The following is an 18,455-nucleotide window of genomic DNA, read 5'->3' as shown; positions in this document are numbered from 1 at the left end:
CAGCCCTCCAATAGACATTGGAAGACTACTCTGTTAGTACTATGTGCTCCTTCCCCCTTAATCAAGGCTCTCAAACACATTTAGATTCCCCTTAAAGAGCAAGTCAACCCTAAAAGATAATTCTAAGCAACTTTCCAATATATATTTCTGAAAACTGTTCAGTGATTTTAAAGTTATTTGTAAAAACAGTTGCTATTGAAAGCAGCATTTGCTTAACTCCTGGCTGTGACTTTTTAAATAATGTTGCAAAAGTTTTAGTTCCCCAGCAAAGACAGGTCTGTTAATCAGCTGCCTTGTCTTATATTGTATCAGTCTGAGCCATCGGGGCAGAGACTAGAAAGGGACAAACACTGCTTTCAATAGCAATACAAATAACTTATAAACCACAAAAAATGTAATGAATGTATATTACAAAATTGCTTTGAATTATGTTTTCTTTTATTAGACAAAAAAAAATTTGGGTTGACATTCCCCTTAAGGCCTATTGGCACCTGTGTATTTCCTTCTGTTTTTCAGCCAGTGGAGTTGCTCCAATACGTAAATACATAAAATACGTCCAATAAGTAAAGGCCACATGTACTACTTTGTGCCATAGGCATGAGTTCTCCACAAACCCGACCATGACACGATCTCTAGAGTCTAAAGAAATACCAAAGATTTCACTTGAATTATTTTAAACAGATTTTTTTTCCATTTGTCATCTCCATCTCTATATATAATACAGGAAGTCAGTGGTATCTGCAATTTCTTCCTTCATATTTATTCAGAATCCTTCCAAACACCATTTATTTCTAACCATCGTGGTTCTCATCCAGGGCTGGTGATGCCTTCGCCGTCATTAAGGAAAAAAAAAAAGCTTTGTTGTATTTTTTAATTTATTAAACCCTTAAATTGTCCTGTACAAGCTAATAATATTACAGTTCTGGCAATGTGAAGAAGTAGATACTGGCATTCGTTGCATAGTAGAGAGAACCCACTGTATTATATTTAAACCAAATAAAGAATATTTCACATATGCGGTGCCAAGATTGTGTTCCTCGTGTCTGAGTTGGCAAAGGGCAAGTCTCACATGTGGATTAAGTGCAATACAAAATAGCTTCATGGTATATAAGCCATTTCTTGCATAAAAGAATCAGAAGTCCTTTGTTTGTCCAAAGAACATGGTTTCCAATGCAGTTCTGATTGGTCATGCTTCATTTCCCCACATCATGAAAATATAGGTTGGCACATATGCATAACATGATAATTGAAAACAAAATATAATAGATGAGATTTCTAAATTTTGGTTCTAGATCACCTTGTCTGTACCAGAAAATCTAAAATAAGAAGTGAGAAAAAAAATTATTAGAAAGGATTCCCTTCATATAGAAATATACATTATTGTATATGGGGATGCAGCAAATCCAGGATGAGGCTTAATTGCAATTGCTTTAAAACCACTAATTTGGAATTTACACATGCAACTCTTGTTATATCAGTGCAGAAATATATCATTTCACTGTGTGCTGGGGGAAGATCCATCAGATGACTTCCTAATATTTTACCAGCGACATATCACTGAGAAACAATGTGAACAATTATTCCGTGCCTTACAGCACCATTCCCATGTATTTCACATCAAAATACTTACTAAAATAATTCCAGTTATTGAGCACAAGAAAATGCAGATGGCAAAGAAGATATTCACTGGTTTCGGTGGGGTATGTGGAAAAACAAAAGCGCTGACCATTGTTACCTGTACAGATAAATCAGAAACATGGATTACAATATATAGATTAAGCAACATTACAAGCTACACATCCATAGCTATCCAGTCATGGGAATGGAATAGCAACAAAATATTTGCATTTTTTTGTTTCAAAAACAAAGAATAAACCAGTGGAATGGTATTTTTTTAAATTAACTTTTAAACTTTACAACTTTTAACATCCTTGTAACAGCCACAAGTCCAGGGATTCTTCAATGAGACCAGTTGGGGTGAAACACTAGGTGCAGTCTTCCCTCAATTAGCACACTTCTCATTTCAGTAAATGACAGAGAGATGGGCAAATATATTACATGGTTAACCCTGAGACAGACATTCCTGTGTGCCATAAGCATAACAAAAGGCAATGGTACATAGTGTATTGTGATCTGTTCAGTCCTATCAAAATTCATTTCTCTGCTAGTAGTCTTTGATGATTGGCTGGATGGCAAATACAGTCCCCTATGTGTTGTATATCTGCTTCCTGAGCAATTCTGGTACAATGGGACTATTGTGTCACACATCTCATATGGGCAGAATGAAAAATATCTCCCAGTGGGGGAAAGTGTTTTAACTAGTGCCATTCTCCTTGACAGGGCCTGTATTAGATATAGAAGGAGCATGCAGGACTCAATAAGAAACAGGTTTCATTTATAAACTGCTCAGGACAATGTCCCTTTTAGCAGGATTTGGGGTCATACAAGAGCCTGTGAAATCTCTCTAACCATTTTCAGAAGCTAATGCACAATGTGTCGCTTGCATTATTCCAACAACTACATGACCACAAGTGCATTACTATCCAAGCAGCGGACAAAACCTCTTAACCTTACCAAGCAGCAGGGGAGCAACTCTCTCAAGCAAGAACTAAATCTCCCAAACTACAGGCAAAATCAGTTTATAGAAGCCAGTAAATGATATCTCAGTGAGTGATGCATTGATACCGTTAGGAATTAAAATGACTCGCACAGGAAAGATCAGAAGGCATTCAGGCAGGATTTCTGGTCATAAAGTAGCCAGGCACACAATACAATCCTTTATTCGGGAAAACTTCCTCAGCACAAGGGCAAGAGGAGGGGGGAGGATTTGCAGGGAACATTATTTTAGCACGCTGACAAAGAACCTGCATTTCTTCCCAGGTTGCTGGGAAGAATGGCACAAGTCACATACTAGATAAGCTCTGTAGAATACAATGGTGTCCTACAGAATGTATCAGCTATGTAACCTGTGCCATGTCACCCTTTTCAGAAAGAGCAACAGTACATTATATTTTGAAAAATAAAACTAATGTTTTGGTGTCACTGTTCATTTAAGCACTAGTCTAGCTTGTAAAATTTTATCCGTGTAAAATTCTGTGGGGTTGTTTGTACTGATTTTTTTTTTTTTACAAATAGAACAATGCCCCGAGTCTAGCCTTGAGGTCTCTTTCCAGGAAATATAAAATTAAATGATTAGAATCGTTCACATTTCACAACAGAGACCAGTCTCACATGTTCACTTGAAGGACTATGCCAGAAGTTACAGCAATTGGTGTGGCCTCCTAGTAAAGTACATTATAATTGCAACCAGTTCCTCAACTATGAAATCCATATGTCTGGAAGAAACTTGCCAATACGTCTGTTGTTTCTCCCACTAGACTTTGCTTTGTGACAGTCCCCACTGCAACTGGGTTAGCTACTAATGTATCGTTGTGTGTAAACAACTGGGGAGAGTGCCATCATTACTTTCATTTAGGGGCTTCCTTTGCGAAAGATTCGGCTGAATACCGAACCCAACCCCTAATTTGCATATGCCAATTAGTGGTGGGAAGGTGAAAATATTTTTCCTGCCCCTAATTTGCATATGCAAATTAGGATTCGGTTCAGCTGGGCAGAAGGATTCGGCGAATCCTGCTGAAAAAGGCCGAATCCTGGATTCGGTGCATCCCTACTTTCATTCAATGCCCAGTAATTTGTTGCCTACTAGGACCTACCAGAATTTCTATACTGTGTCCAGTTCAAGCTTTAACAAGGGCTACCTGAGAGATGGGGGGGGGAGATGGTAGTGGTTGATACCAAATCTAGTAACTCAGGCTAGCATATTTTTTTTATAGAAGAGGCACAATAGCCTGGGACAGAAGGTAAGTTGCAAACATTTAAGGTTTCCATGTCTTTTAGGGCAATGAGACACAGAGCTTCTTTGGGTCCTAGAAAAAAGCAGCGCCAAAGCACTACCCAAAGATTGTAAACAGTCTGACAAGCACTACATAATACAATAATAATAAATGCCTGTCATAATCGCTTGATTGGTTTACATTCTAAACTTCACATGGGTGCTTTGGTGCTGTATTTTCAGGTTTTTACAAAATACACAGCACCTGTGGTAGCCATGTGTGCCTTTAAAGTATTATATATATATATATATATATATATATATATATATATATATATATATAAAACTTGGGTAATACCCGCACTCCGTCACAATATTCAGTTTTCCGGGTCCTTGGTCAAATAATATGTAGACAATTGTTAAAAGGACCAGCACTCCGTTTTCAAAAATCACGATAGTTTATTGTAGTGTCACAGTGTCTTCAAAGTTTCGGCCTTCATGAAAGATTCAGCCAAATCCGAATCCTAATTTGCATATGCAAATTAGGGGAGGGAAAGGAAAAGGTGGGAAAAATGTTTACTTGTTTTGTGACAAAAAGTCACGTGATTTCCCTTCCCACACCTAATTTACATATGCAAATTAGGGTTTGGATTCAGTTTGGTCAGGTACAAGGATTATGTGCATCCCTAATATATACACCTACAAATATTAGACCCAAACTTATGTTATCAAGTTACCAAATCCAGATTTCAGTTCAGTATTTAGCCTTTTTCTGGAGGATTTGGCCAAACCCTTGTGCGTTACTGATGTGCAGGTCGGGTTTTTCCCTGCCCGATATCCACCCTCCCTCCACCCAAGCCCGACTTCCGGGTTCCTTTTATAGACCTGCTCCGCCCTTCCGATGACGTAGCAAAAGGGGAGTGGCGAGCAGGTGCGTGTCTATAAAACTTGACCCCGGAAGCCGGCATTGTAAGGTCTCGGGTGGGGAGAGCAGGCAGAAGAGCACAACCCGGACCCGCCAGGGACGGAAAGCGAGGTGCAAGGTCATCCCCAACCCGATTGACTCGCAAGTATTGGGGCGGCCCGCACATCACTATTGTTCGTGGCCAACTGAATCTGCACTGGGTGGGCAGTTCTCGTTCACTCGTCCCGACCTAATTTGCATATGCAAATTATGATTGTTTGGTATTTGGCCGAATCTTTCAAAAAAAAGGAGTCAAGGGGTTTGGCTGAATCGCAAAATAGTAGATTCAGTGCATCCCTATTTGAAATCAGTCATTTGCAGAGTCAAAAGGTGAAAACCATTTTGCAAAAAGATACATATTTATTTAGACTTACAAGTACAAGCACAGATGTTAGTCCACCAACAACTAGATTAATGATTCTGTCCTGAAAATACAGCAAGAAAAGCATACTGTAAGTGGTTTAACATGATCATGTACTATAGATAAATAATGTAAACTAGATAGCAACTATAGTAAAGCAGCACTTGGAAAATAAGGATCTGTACTTATAGGGAACCTTCCACCCTAAGAAATAATTCCAAATTATTTTCTATCATGTTAGTTGCGCAAAATGAACTTTACACTGTATTTATTATTTACATTTTGTTTCCTTCAGTCTTGGAATTACACAATCACAGCAAGCAGGCATGTGCTATTTTGTGTTATTTAGACAAATTTTGTATCACCACAAAATCTTGTGTATGCACCAGAATGGGGGACCTAATGCCCATGCACAGTGCCCAACATAATTATAGAGTGTGAGCAGGGAAAGTGCAATGTGTGGAGTGCAGTGACATCGCTCAATGGAAAGAAAGTAATTGACTGTTCCACCTCTATGAATATTTTATTGGCAACGCAGATATTTAAACACCTTTATAATAGGTATGGATGTTTAAATGAATTCAATAATTTTGATTCCTTGTTTAATTTGACTTTCATTTTACAGCTTTTTATGTGTAGATGGCAGGTCTGCTTTAACTTTTAATCATTTAGGTTCCACAGATTGTAGAATCTATGGTGCCGGAATAAAAAAGCCATCATTTACAGTTTTTGGTTAGTTTTGTTAATACCTTTAGTTTTCCTTTAGGTTAAGTGCCACACACAGCTGATTTTGGGCCTGTGAGAATCAGCCAATCCAGAAGCCTTTGCCCGCTCCTGTGTCTACATTCACAGGCACTCTAGTGGCCTGACTGCAGACAAACACAGCATATTTTGCCTCAGAAACGAGTATATATTTTCACACTCTATGGGGCAGATTTATTAAGGGTTGAACTGAAAATTCTAATCTAATTTTTAAATTTTTTATGGTCAAAACTCTCAAATTCAAATTGTGCATAATCCAAACTCTATGCGTCAATGCTATTCGGCCGGCCAATGACGCAGCATCAAAATTGATGTAATCGGCTTTTAGGATGCGGTCCGTCAATTTTCATGATTTTCCTCGAATTTCGGGGGAAATTCTAATTTTTTTGGCAATGTGAAACGGGAGAAATTAGCCCATCATTACTCCTGACATTCGAATCTTTTTCAGAGAAAAAAAATTTGATTTGAGTTTAGTAGATTTTCAGGTCGATAATATTCGTTCGAGTTTTAGATATTCCAGTTTTTAATAAATAACCCCCCAATCAAATTTTGAGAATATTTGAATTAGAGTTAAAAAAACAAAAAAACACATGAATTCTAAATTCAACCTTTGATAAATATGCCTCCCCGTGTGTCTGCACCCAAGCCAACCCAGTGCTTGTGAGTGCAGACACAGGAGTAGGCAGAGACTAACAGGCAGGCTGATTATCGGCTTGCATTTATATTTATATACAGGCTGAGAATCAATCACTTCCCAAAAGCACGCACAATGCAATTTAGTGGTGCTTTAACAACAAACTGAAAATTCAGTATGAAAATCTCAAAGCATTCATTTGCCGGCACTATGTCTGCTGCTTCTGAAAATATTTCTCAACGCCACTTCTCTTAAGCAAACACCAAAGAGTCTTCTGTGTATGATGTGTGCTATAAGCACTTTAATCAGAGCAAACAGAGGCACTTCAGCTGTACAAGTAAGTGTTTATTCTGAAACAGCAGGATGAAATGAGCCATCAGATGACGGTGCACTAAATTCCAGGAGTGAATGAACAGTGATCCAGCTTTTTTTACAAATGAAATCTACACTGTTTTAAAGGGGTCTTTCACCTTTTAGTATGATGTAGAGCGTGATATTCTGAGACAATTTGCAATTGGTTTTCATTTTTTTTTTATCATTAAAGGGTTTTGAGTTATGTAGCTTTTTTTAATCAGCAGCTCTTCGATTTGCATTATAAACAATCTGGTAGCTAGGGTACAAATTACCGTAGCAACCATGCATTGATTTGAATAAGACTGGGATATGAATAGGAGAGGACCTTACTAGAAAGATGAGCAATACAAATTTGCAATAAAAACAAATGTGTAGCCTTACAGAGCATTTCCTTTTTAGATGGGGTCAGCGATGCCCATTTAAAAGCTGGAAAGAGTCAGAAGAAAAAGGCAAAAAATTATAAATCTATAAAAAATAATGAAAACCAATTGAAAAATTGCTTAGAATTGGCCATTCTGTTACATACTAAACATTTACTTAAAGGTGAACCACCCCTTTAATAGACAAATAGGGATATGTAATAAGACATAGATGATATAAGCAGTTTGAATTCGGCAGTATAATATTGTTCCTTAAGTAGTTTATAGCATTGCAATTTTTAATTTAGCACTGCGCATTTTTAGCACTAATGCGAAGGTGCATCATTTTCTGCAAAAATCCCTCTTCTGCTGGTAGAGGAGTGGCTATATGTTCACAAAACATCACATCAACTATGTGCAAAAAGAAAATTAATGAATGATTATAGGCATAAATGATATCCTCAGCTGACCTACAAGAAATATCTTATGGTTGGAGACCACATGACACCTAACTGGAAACAAAATGGTTTCCAAACAATGAAAGTGTTGTGTTCATAATTCATGTGAAATGCAAGGATACAGCCCAAAACAGTGGTGTAGAAAATACATTTACTTCCAATGCTGCGTTGAAGAGAAACTATTTGGTTTATACCAGCTGTTAAAATATAAAGAAAGATTGGGACAGAAGAACAGAAATGTGTTACACATAAACAACATTTTTAGAAGTGTTTTCATTAACTACTATGTAAAAGGTAGAAAAAGAAACTAAGCACACTTACTCTTGCTGAGGTCTCCCCAAACAAAGGTCTGTTGTCTAGGCCCCCAGTTCCATAGGTTCTGGTGGTGTAGTCCTCCATGATAAACGGACTGGCTTCTTCAGTCATTAACCTAAGCTGTGTATGTGAGGATCTATCATAAAGCAGGAAAGTGGGCACCTTTAGAGCACGGCATGGAATGTTTGTTCAGGAACTATTCACACTTGAAGTGCCGGGCTGGGGCTTGGAAGAGAAATCTTCAGTTCATAGTGAGCTTCTTCCTGTAAAAACACATCACGCTGTAAACAAATAAAGCTTTTCCCTGACTGGTGTGGCTACAGAGCAGGTGTAATACAACAATTTAGAGACAGAGGGAGAGACAGCTGCCTTGTCAATAGTGTGTTCACCAGTTACAACTTACTTGTAGTGAATCATTTTGAATATTGACTGTGTAAGGCTTGAAATGGAACCACAGCACATGGACATTACACATTGAGTTCATCAACCTTTTATGTGTTTTATGATGCACTCTATCTACTCCCAAATTGCATGTATGGATCAGCCTCCAAAATCTATACTGCATTAAACAAGTATCACTCCCCATATACATTGTGTTACACAAGCTCTCCAACATCATAGCCATATTACCATTGCACAGGCACCCCCATAAAAGCAGACCACATTGCTCACACAATGCCCTATAGACGATGTTACAAAAGAACTCCCCTTCACATCCAGAATGCATTGCGTCTAATCCCCTGAACATCTACACAGATTTGCAAAAACACACTGCCACAATCATATACTGTTGCAAAAGCTCTTTTCACCCCAAGCTCATTTATGATATAGCTATTGCACACAGAGGTGAAACTATAGAGGAATCCAATTCTGCAACTGCTCGGGGGCTCAGCAGCACACTGATTAACATCTGTTCATGAAAAATACTTCTGCTTTAGTGACCTCTTTGACCGAAAGGGACATCAAGTCGTGAGAAGGGGAAACTCTTCTCTAGGTTTTGCCATGAAAATGACATCCAAAGAATGGGTGAAAAAAATGGTTGCCAGTCAAAAAATTGTTGCCAATAGACTTCAATGCATTTGGCGAATTTTTCCGCCGTTTCATGAATTTTCAGCAAAGCAAACCAAATCAGATCTGCCCATCACTAGCACATCAGCATCCCAGATCTGTTTTAAGAACAGACTTTCTGCAGTGGGGTTGAAGGACAATCTGTAAAAAAAAAACTGATTGTATTTGTTCAAACTGTCAATCAATAAGCTCAAAATTGGCCAAAAAAAGTCAGTGCACGCATTGCCACCGATGTCCTGAACTGTAAGATCATGTCAGCCATTGAAAGCCATATTCAGAAAAAGAAACACATTTCTACTAACACTAGTACAATACACTAAATGGTGCTACTTTTAAGTGTTCCCTTGCTTCCTGTAGTGTATTTGCTGCTAGTGCTGAGATGTTCAAACTTTGCTGCACAATACTGTGAGGGGATTCACAGTGAATAACATGCAGTCCTCTCATCAGAGGCAGTCACTTGTACTTCCCCAACTGCCGGAGAGTCTCAGATTGTCCATCACTGGCTGATGAACCCATAATAAAGGCAAAAGAGAAATCCTAATCCTTCAAACGACACCTTTACATACAACACGTGATTGCAGCTGCACCGTAAGAGCCCTCACTGGGGAAAGCCCACAGCCAGTTCGGCAGGTGGAGACAAGGAAACACACAGGTAAACTAGAGAATTGCTTAGAAGCGGGACGTAAACAAAAGCAATGCTGAACAGCGTTGCATATAAAGTTGATTGATATATAGGAAGCACATCATAGTAGAGCCTATCAATGCTACATAAGCTCCTCAGTCTGCACTATAATGATACAATAACACAGAGGCCGGAGGAACATTTAAAAATCGCATTTCCTCTTACGCTCTCGCGTGTTCAGTGTGTCGCTTCATTTTCCTCCTCCGGCCATGAGACTAGAAGCTGCTGCAAAACATGATGATCACTATGTGAGAGCAAACAATATGCATCCCAGCTTGGAACACATCCACTTCCTTCCAGCTACAGGAAATTCCGCGTTTGCTCACGTGAATTCTACGATGTGAGTGCAACGCCATCTAGCGGCTGGAGGTGGACGCTTCCATACCAAAACAGATTTTCTAACTCAATGATATTAGAAGTTGCGATTTTATATTAGACAGAATAGACACATGGCTAGTATGATGGCATTTGAAACTCAATTCTGCAACTAATCTTAGCACCTGCTTCTGTTTATTTTGCTTAAAGGGGAACTCCACAAAAACATAACAAGCTTTTTTTTTATAAAGTAAACATAATTTTAAGCAACTTTGCAATATACATCAATTAAAAAATATGCAGACTTTTCATGATTTTTAATGGTTTGGAACAGTTCCCTAAGCCTAGCCCCCTGCTCTCCTCCTTATCTTCCTGACTACTTTGCTGAGCTGGCTGACAACTGTTACTTTGTACAACAGCCAGCTGTCCTTAGCCTGCATCCTCCAAACCCGACATTTCCCTGCACATGTGTACGGAACGCATTTTAGGACATTCTGCAGTGAAATACCTGTCCTGCATGCGATGGCCTATGCCTTCGGAATGGCGAATCGGTTTGCCGTCACCCATCGTCCAAATCTGCAATCACACCTCTGTCCTCTACCCTCCCTTCTCAGCCGTCACTCATACGAACCCCGCCATCAATCTTCCACCCTCAGTCCTCTTCCTTTTATTGCTCTTCCTTCCGCCCTCTTCCCGGAAGGAAGAGGACTGAGGGCAGAAGGCAGATGACTGAAGGAGGAGAATGGAGGGCTGAGGGTGGAATACTGAGGGAGGAAGGCTGACGGCAGAAGGCTGACAGCGGAGTTCGTATGAGTGACGGCTGAGAAGGGAGGGTAGAGGACGGAGGTGTGATTGCAGATTTGGATGATGGGTGATGGCAAAAGCAACCGATGCGCCATTCCGAAGGCATAGGACATTGCATGCAGGACAGATATTTCGGTGCAGGATGTCCTAAAATGCGTTCCGTACACGTGATTTCAATAAGGAAAGGAACATCACAGTGCAATGCATTGTGGGTTATGTAGTTCCTACATGCTGTCTGTAAGCTGTGGAGAAGTTGTTACAATTTGTAACATCAGTGTTTAGTCCCTCCTTCCCTGCCAGGATTTCAAATGATGCATAAAGAGAAGAACTGTTAAACAGCTGGATTTCAGCATAGAAAATGGCATTTATTCATACTTTTTGAGGAAATAGGTAACTGTGATGGGTATATTAAGGGTTTCTGTGTTATGTGGGCCTCTTTATCAAATGTTGGTTTGGAAGCCGGAGTTCCCCTTTAATAATGAACCCAGTGGGGCATTTTAGGGTTGCTATACTGGTCTAGCAAGGTAAATATTTATGTCTCCGTGTTCCACCATGGTTCCATTTTACCATGTCCTTGAGTTCAGAACTAAAATGTAACATTCTGGTAGCAGTTTCTTATAAGATAGTTTGGAAAGTGGGCCCACGGTTTTCTGGTGGGTCACTAGCATCCCAGTCCAGTACTGAATTCATCTCATGAAGGAGATAACACCAGTTATTATATCTGGTCAGAAAAATGATATTTCAGCAAAATTACAGTAGTTCAGATTCTCAAGGTAGATCTTTTAATCAGCATATATTAAATTTTATTAAGTTAATAAAGTGGAAAAATTCCCAAAAAGACAGATCATATATAAGCACCTTCCCATCAAAGGTCTTTTTGAACAATTCTGTAAACCAGTGCTTTCCAACTTCTGTGCTACCGAGGGCAAGAATTTTTCTGGCCTACATGGTGGAGGACCGATAATGGAAGCCAGTGTTAACCACTCCCTATTTTTAAACCACACCCACTTTAAACTACACCCGTGTTACCACAAGACCATGTACACATTAATGGTGGTAGCAGACCAAAAACCAAATGGTTGGTGCTCGCTGATATCACGCATCACTCATATGTGAAAAAAGTTAAGTCATATTAACTTAAATCCATATGCCTTCTCCTCCCCTGATAAGACAGCACCCCCAGCACATGATGAAACACCTTACGGTCTCCTAACAATAATCAAATGCTAACAAACCCCACACAGGAAGAGTAAGGCACACACCAGTAACGTACCTAGGTGGGGACAGGCCCGGGTATCTGCCGTACAGCCGCCCCCCACCACACCCCCCTCTGTGCTGATTTTCTTTGCAACTGCAGCCGGCTACAGGGAAGCCCGATCTGCCGGGGGGCCCTGCAGGGGTGCGTGCCATTATCCTATTGCACCCCCTGCTCCCCCAGTAGTTACGCCACTGGCACACATAGGGTTGCCACCATTTCTGGAGAAAAATACTGGCCTTCCTATATATTTATCTTTTTTCCCTATTAATAACATTGGGTTTAGCCATCATACCAGCCAGGTGGCAAACCTAGGAAGAGTATGGCACACACAGGGAGCATAGGGAAGGCAGAACAGAGCAGGAGAAAGGGAAACCTATCAGGACCAGTCTAATATGTACTTCATACAGTGACACAGTGCTGGTGCCCCTCCAGCAGTTTGTAGTGTGAACAGGTGAACAATGTGGGCAGTTTCAGTCTGGGTCTCAGATGTGAACAGTACAGGGCTTTAGGGGTGTCAACAATAGAGGTGTCACACGTATGAACAATGCAGGGGAGAAGAGCCTGAATTTGAGGTTTAAGCTCTGTAGTGATACCTATTAAATATTATACATGGTAAGCAAACACAGCAGGCAGACTTTCATGTGGGGGCCACACAAGGGGGGTTGTGGGCTGCGGGCTGCATGGCAGCCAGTTGGACAGTCCTGCTGAAAACCAATGTAAAACATGTTGGTGCTATATAAAAAGAATCATTCATGTGTTATCGTGTTGCTGCATAGAATGGCAAGGAAAAGAAAATTTTGGTAAGTATGGCAAACACTTTCTCTTATTCTCCTTAATCCAGTGCTGGGCAATGCCACTCAACCCGGCCGACTTTTTTGGCTAATTTTGGCATTTATTTTACAGTATATACCAATAATATTTCAAAGCCCAAATCTGAGAAAAAAAATAAGACAGCACAATTTTAGTTGTGTTCTTGGTCAAAACAGTTTTGAGCACAAAAGAAGTAATAATATTAAAAACTGTTTACTTATTGTAAACCATACACAAGTACAACTAATTAACCTTACTTATAATCAGGTGAATTGCTTGACAATATAAAGAGCAATATAAAGAGCAGAATGTCTGATCAAATGTGCAAAATGCAAACGCAGTTCATTATGAGTCCCATAGACTGAGAACAGCAGCTCTCTGCCTCCATGACAGCTGATCTTTGCTTGAGGTAAACGAAGATGTAGTACAAGCAACATGGGCCCCCAAGTCTGGATGATTTTTATTTATATTGGATCGAGCTTACCTCCACCAAAGTAGCTGATCTAATTGGAGGCGAAAACCATTAAAGGACAAGAAATGTGGATTCCTGAGGGATGGTAATATGGCATCCCCAAGTAAAGCCATGCACATATTTCAGACAGCACTAGGGATACATAGACATGTAAGTAAAATGGCAGTACAATTGTTTTTTTTCTCTGGGCCAATGCAGTTTTTCCCAAAAACATAGTGGTTGGATTCACTAACTAACATATTGGAAGTCTCTGGTAGTGAGCTTTTTCTTGCCCTTTAAAATATAAACAAGTGGAACTCACTGTACTATAGTTAGTAATTCATGATGGACAAGATTGATTTTGGCTACTCTTAATCCTAATATTATAGTGTACAGAAAAACCTAAAAGGTTTTTTTCAAATTTGTTGGACTTGGCAACAAACAACAATTTTGCACAAGTTTAAATTGCAAATTCTATTTATTTAAATAACTGTATAATTCTACTTTTCTATAAATGTCCTTGCAACACAGGAAGCAATATTAACAAACATTAAACATATATAAATCTTTGTTTTAATGCATGGAGCTAGGAACCATCATACATCTTTATGAGTTCTACATCTCATTGCACTTAAACTCACTGAAAAATTGGTGGTCAATTTTGCAATGTCTAGATGTAATCACGATAAACATTCCATGTTTGACATTATTTTGCACAACTGTGCACACAACATCGGATTTAAAATATAACAAGGAGTTAGAAAAGATAAAATGGTCCTGTCCATGAATTCCTCTCTGTATGGAATAATGAATCTCCAATGGTAAAAATACAATATACAAAACATTTCATAATATACGCCAACTGGACAACAAAGCCATTCAGGAAAAAAAATAATGTGCTAGAGCATATACAGCATCTACTTTACCTTAATGAATATTTTTTTCCATATAACACTACTTCTGTAAAAATGTCGTTTGCCAAAGAAAATGAAAATATATACTACAGCAAATAAATGAACTTTAATAGGCATATACTTTAACTTTATTGACTTCTTTTTCTTCACATTCTCTCTTTTTATTGTAATAGTAAAACGTATTATCCTTTCTTTGAAGTTTTTTCACAAATCCAGTTTCAGGCCATCGATCCACCTTATGAGGAAAAGAAAACAGTTTTATATTAAGGTGTGGAAAGTTTTTTTTTTACCATAGGCATTGCAAAGCTGTGGAATTCTACTAGAATATACAGGAAAGTGTTGCATGCTCTTTTGGCAACTGAGAAAATGTAAGGCTTGGGGCACAGGCATGTGCATAATAAGCAAATGCCACAACTTGCACATTATGTGCATGCGTGTGACGTCAGAAGAACATTATGCACATGTGCTATGCACTACATGACCGCTCGCACTGGGAGCTCCCTCCCACTATGAGTATCCTAGCGCTGGCTGGAGGCAGTTATATATTAATATTTATGGCCAACAGGTGTCCTTTAAGGATCAATTATTTTGTAATGTACATTTTTTTTCCCACAATCTGATTTCAAAAACTTAAAAAAAAAGCTTGCAACCTAAAACCTGGCACATTTTTTTATCCTTTTAAAGAAATTGTTCAATGTAAAAATAGATAAATAGATGGGCAAATAGATAAGCTGTGCAAAATAAAAAAAGTTCTCTCAATATAGTTAGCTAGCCAAAAATGTAATAGCCAGAACACAACTTCCAGCTTTGCAGCTCTCTTACCTGTTACCAGTCAGTAACCAATCAGTGACTTGAGGGTGGTAATATGGTTCATAACCATTTGCTTTTGAATCTGAGCTGAATGCTAAGGATCAATTGCAAAATCACTGAACAGTCATGTCCCATGTGTCCCCCCTTCAAGTCGCTGACTAACTCAGAGTGTATTTTTACACTGAAGTTAGTTAAGTTAGAAAAAATTGATCAACGCATATTCCCTAGTCCACTGTTTCACAAATGGATTAAGTATCTAATCTAATGCATGTATTTTGCAAAACAGGGGTTTTTAGTGACAAAATTATGATCATAAAATTGATAAGCCCCCGTACCACGACAAGGTGAACCCCATATGGTGGTCCTAACCTTTTTTTCTGGATTGGCATCTCCCTTCACACTGCATGTCTCAGGGTCAGTGTTTTCAGACCAGGGCATCGGCTTAAGTGGGCTTGATCCTCCCCCATGCCAGTAGCATTTTATAGGGGAAAGGTTTGCCAGTACCAAAGCATTGATTATTTACACAGGCTTGTTTCTTGCTCCCCGCTTAAGGCTTGTAAAAGGGAGTGATTGCCCAGACCAGCACCAAAGTACTGATCTAACTAGGCTTTAAACTCTCGTGTGCCACAGACTTTATAGGGGAGAGATTGCCCTAATCTCAACAACGGTTTAATAGGCTTGTCCTTCCTCCCCCGCGGCTTTTAAAAGAAAGTGATTGCCCAAGCCAACACCTATTTTAAAGGCATAAGCTAGTTAAGTTCCTCATGTTTTCTAGCATCGATAATCCTGAACCCAAAGGTGAGAGATAACAGATATGCCCCATAGCTTCTCTCATTACACAAAATGCTAATCTTTTTTGAATATTTGTGTAGAGTTCCTCTTTAATGATAAAGGATGAGAATATTTTGAGAGAGTGCTGTATGTTGGATTGCCTTATCCTTTACTAATAGAGGGAAATGGCGAAATAGATGAAACAAACTTACCATTTCAACTTGCTTTACATGCCTGTATTCCACTTCATCTCTGTATCCAGCAGTCTGAAACCTGTACAAATTTTCTATCTCATCTGACCATTGTTTTGCACGAGTCATTGACTTTGGTTTTGCTTCAGAGGCAGACATTGTGCTAACAATAAAGTGAATAGCAATTAAGACATGTTTGTAGGCAATTTAATTTATGAAATAGCCATCCTAATACATATGATTTTTTAAAAAAAAAAAATTCTGTACAAGAATGTGTATCTTAGATGGTTGATAAACAGTAAAATACAGTTCTAGTAATTTAGTTTGCAGTTGTCAACTTTGGCACAGAGTTTGGGCAGGGTATTTGCTTTATCTGTTCAGTGTCTGGCAGTTCCTTCACAATGGTTTGTAACAGGGTAATCTTATCAAACGTATATATTTTGGTTACTTGGTGTCCTAAAGCAAAGCACCTTTGTAACAAAACCAAAATGTTCCAAACAGTGCATATATGGTAATTCAATTGTGTTTAACAGTGTTCAGGTAAAGCCACCATCTTTCCTGCATGCTGACCTAAGGCCAAATAAACTCACAGTAACTCTTTTAAAATAAAGCCTGCCAATAAAAATCCCAGCATGGTACAGATATGGAACCTGTTATCGAGAATGCTCAGGAACCTGGGGTTTCCAGATAATAGATCTTTCTGCAATTTGGATCTTCATAAATCTACTAATAAATAATGTGAACATTTAATAAACCCAATAGGATTGGTTTGCCTCAAATAAGGACTAATTATATCTTAGTTTGTATCAAGTACAAGATACTGTTATAATTATTAGAGAGAAAAAGTAAATCATTTTTAAAAATGTAAAATTATTTAGATTAAAATGGATTCTATGGGAAATGGCCTTCCCATAATTCAGAGCTTTCTGGATTAATGGGGTTTCTGAATAATGGATCCCATGCCAGTATATTTCATAGAAGAGATTAGAAGCCTTCATAAATTCCAAAAACTGTTCAGATATATTAGATCATGTGCTCCTGCTAATTTAATTATACTATATCTCCAATTAACCACTTGGCTATATGTGGAAGGCCAAACTGCACAAACCATAGCAGCCTGGCGGTACTCATTTAAAACATATTAAAAGATGCAACGTCAGTGGATTTAGGCAATTCTTACCAGATGCGGATTATGGATTTAATACGACTAGAAAAGACGGGACGCGTCAGGGCTGCCCAGTCGATCTATAGAACGCGAACTGCAAAGACACAGCACCGCAAATTTGACGCTGTGTCAGTTTCTAAGGCACGCTGGTATCCTAGCAACCAATAACGCGAGTTCGCTATTGGCAAAAGCAGAGCGGGCCAAGTGAAAACTAACCCGAGGGCAAGCTAGTTCGAGTCGCAGGCTGACAGCCAATCAGCATGCACATATATGTGTGTCTTGGCCAATCGACTGCCGCATCTGGAGGCCGAATAATCTTCGAATTACGAGTGTCTTTTAGAAGAAGGTGTGGTTAACATTACCAACGTGGGATATGATCTGTTTTAATAAAAGACTCTATTTTACTTGTTTTCCTAACTAATAATGCGTTTTTTTTTAACTGAATCATAATTCGTGTTGCCAAGACCCCGCCCGTTTCCTTCTTCCTATTGGGCAGGATGAGGCATGCGCTGATTGGTTTGCTGCCTCTTCCGGGATTTTTTATACTAAGAGCTGCAGATGTTATTAAGCGGGGCTAATAGATAGGGCCCATACTTTCACTATGAGTTCTTTCCCGGGGCGTATGAAGGAGTATCCTGACATTTCCATCGATAGGTTTGATAGGGAAAACTTGTCTGCTAAGGCTTACTTCTTATCTCACTGCCACAAAGGTGAGCGCTGCACGGAAATGCTGGTCTGCACAAGATGCAACTGTTCTGAATACAATGAAAATATATTCTATCTATAATTGAAATACATTCCGCCTATTCCTTTAATTAGCACATATTCTAAAGGGTTGCTAATTAATGTAGAGTTATTGTGCTTTTCACTATGCATTAATTAGCTGAGTTAGTTTAACCAGTGATGCTGAGCTCTTTTTAAACAACCCCCTCCCTTCAACCTTTGTTGTGACTGTTTTGGGGACACAATCCTAATTTATATATGCAAATTAGGGCCGGGCGGGAAATTGTGTGACTTTTTGTCACAAAACAAGGAAATAAAAAATGTTTTCCCCTTCCCACACCTAATTTGCATATGCAAATTAGGATTCGGTATTCGGCCTAATCCTTCATGAAGGATTTGGGGGTTCGGCCGAATCCAAAATAGTGGATTCGGTGCATCCCTAGTAGGAATGGGC

The 18,455-nt window shown here is 39.1% G+C and overlaps 3 protein-coding genes across 7 annotated transcripts in view; 1 reads left to right on the top strand and 2 right to left on the bottom strand.

Moving 5' to 3' along the window:
• Positions 1-857: 857 nt before the first annotated feature.
• On the bottom strand, positions 858-10,136 carry tmem243.S (transmembrane protein 243 S homeolog). Of its 2 annotated transcripts, NM_001092915.1 has the most exon segments (5): positions 862-1,316; positions 1,631-1,735; positions 5,171-5,221; positions 8,046-8,302; positions 9,955-10,083. In NM_001092915.1, coding segments are annotated over 4 exon segments (357 nt in total). In that variant the 5' UTR covers positions 8,124-8,302; positions 9,955-10,083; the 3' UTR covers positions 862-1,193.
• The window catches only part of dclre1c.S (DNA cross-link repair 1C S homeolog), a 21,320-nt gene continuing 12,005 nt past the window's right edge, over positions 9,141-18,455 (top strand). The window contains exon 1 of one of the 4 annotated variants that reach the window (XM_018255738.2): positions 9,141-9,759. Coding sequence is in view for 1 of the 4 variants with exons in the window: in XM_018255736.2 (XP_018111225.1) it covers positions 17,880-17,988 (109 nt within the window). In the remaining 3 variants the exon portion in view is untranslated. Of the gene's footprint in view, positions 9,760-17,768; positions 17,989-18,455 lie in introns of those variants that run through there. The other 3 variants (XM_041588468.1, XM_018255736.2, XM_018255739.2) reach the window with 3 other exon arrangements.
• Positions 13,887-17,362, bottom strand: meig1.S (meiosis/spermiogenesis associated 1 S homeolog). Its single transcript, NM_001171698.1, is given in 3 exon segments — positions 13,887-14,576; positions 16,135-16,276; positions 17,294-17,362. Coding segments are annotated over 2 exon segments (267 nt in total). The 5' UTR covers positions 16,273-16,276; positions 17,294-17,362; the 3' UTR covers positions 13,887-14,447.

Source organism: Xenopus laevis, chromosome 3S (assembly GCF_017654675.1).
Source record: "Xenopus laevis strain J_2021 chromosome 3S, Xenopus_laevis_v10.1, whole genome shotgun sequence".
In the NCBI taxonomy this organism is placed as follows: domain Eukaryota; kingdom Metazoa; phylum Chordata; class Amphibia; order Anura; family Pipidae; genus Xenopus; species Xenopus laevis.
Note: the sequence above shows the minus strand (reverse complement) of the source record. Positions and strands in the feature narration are given on the sequence as shown.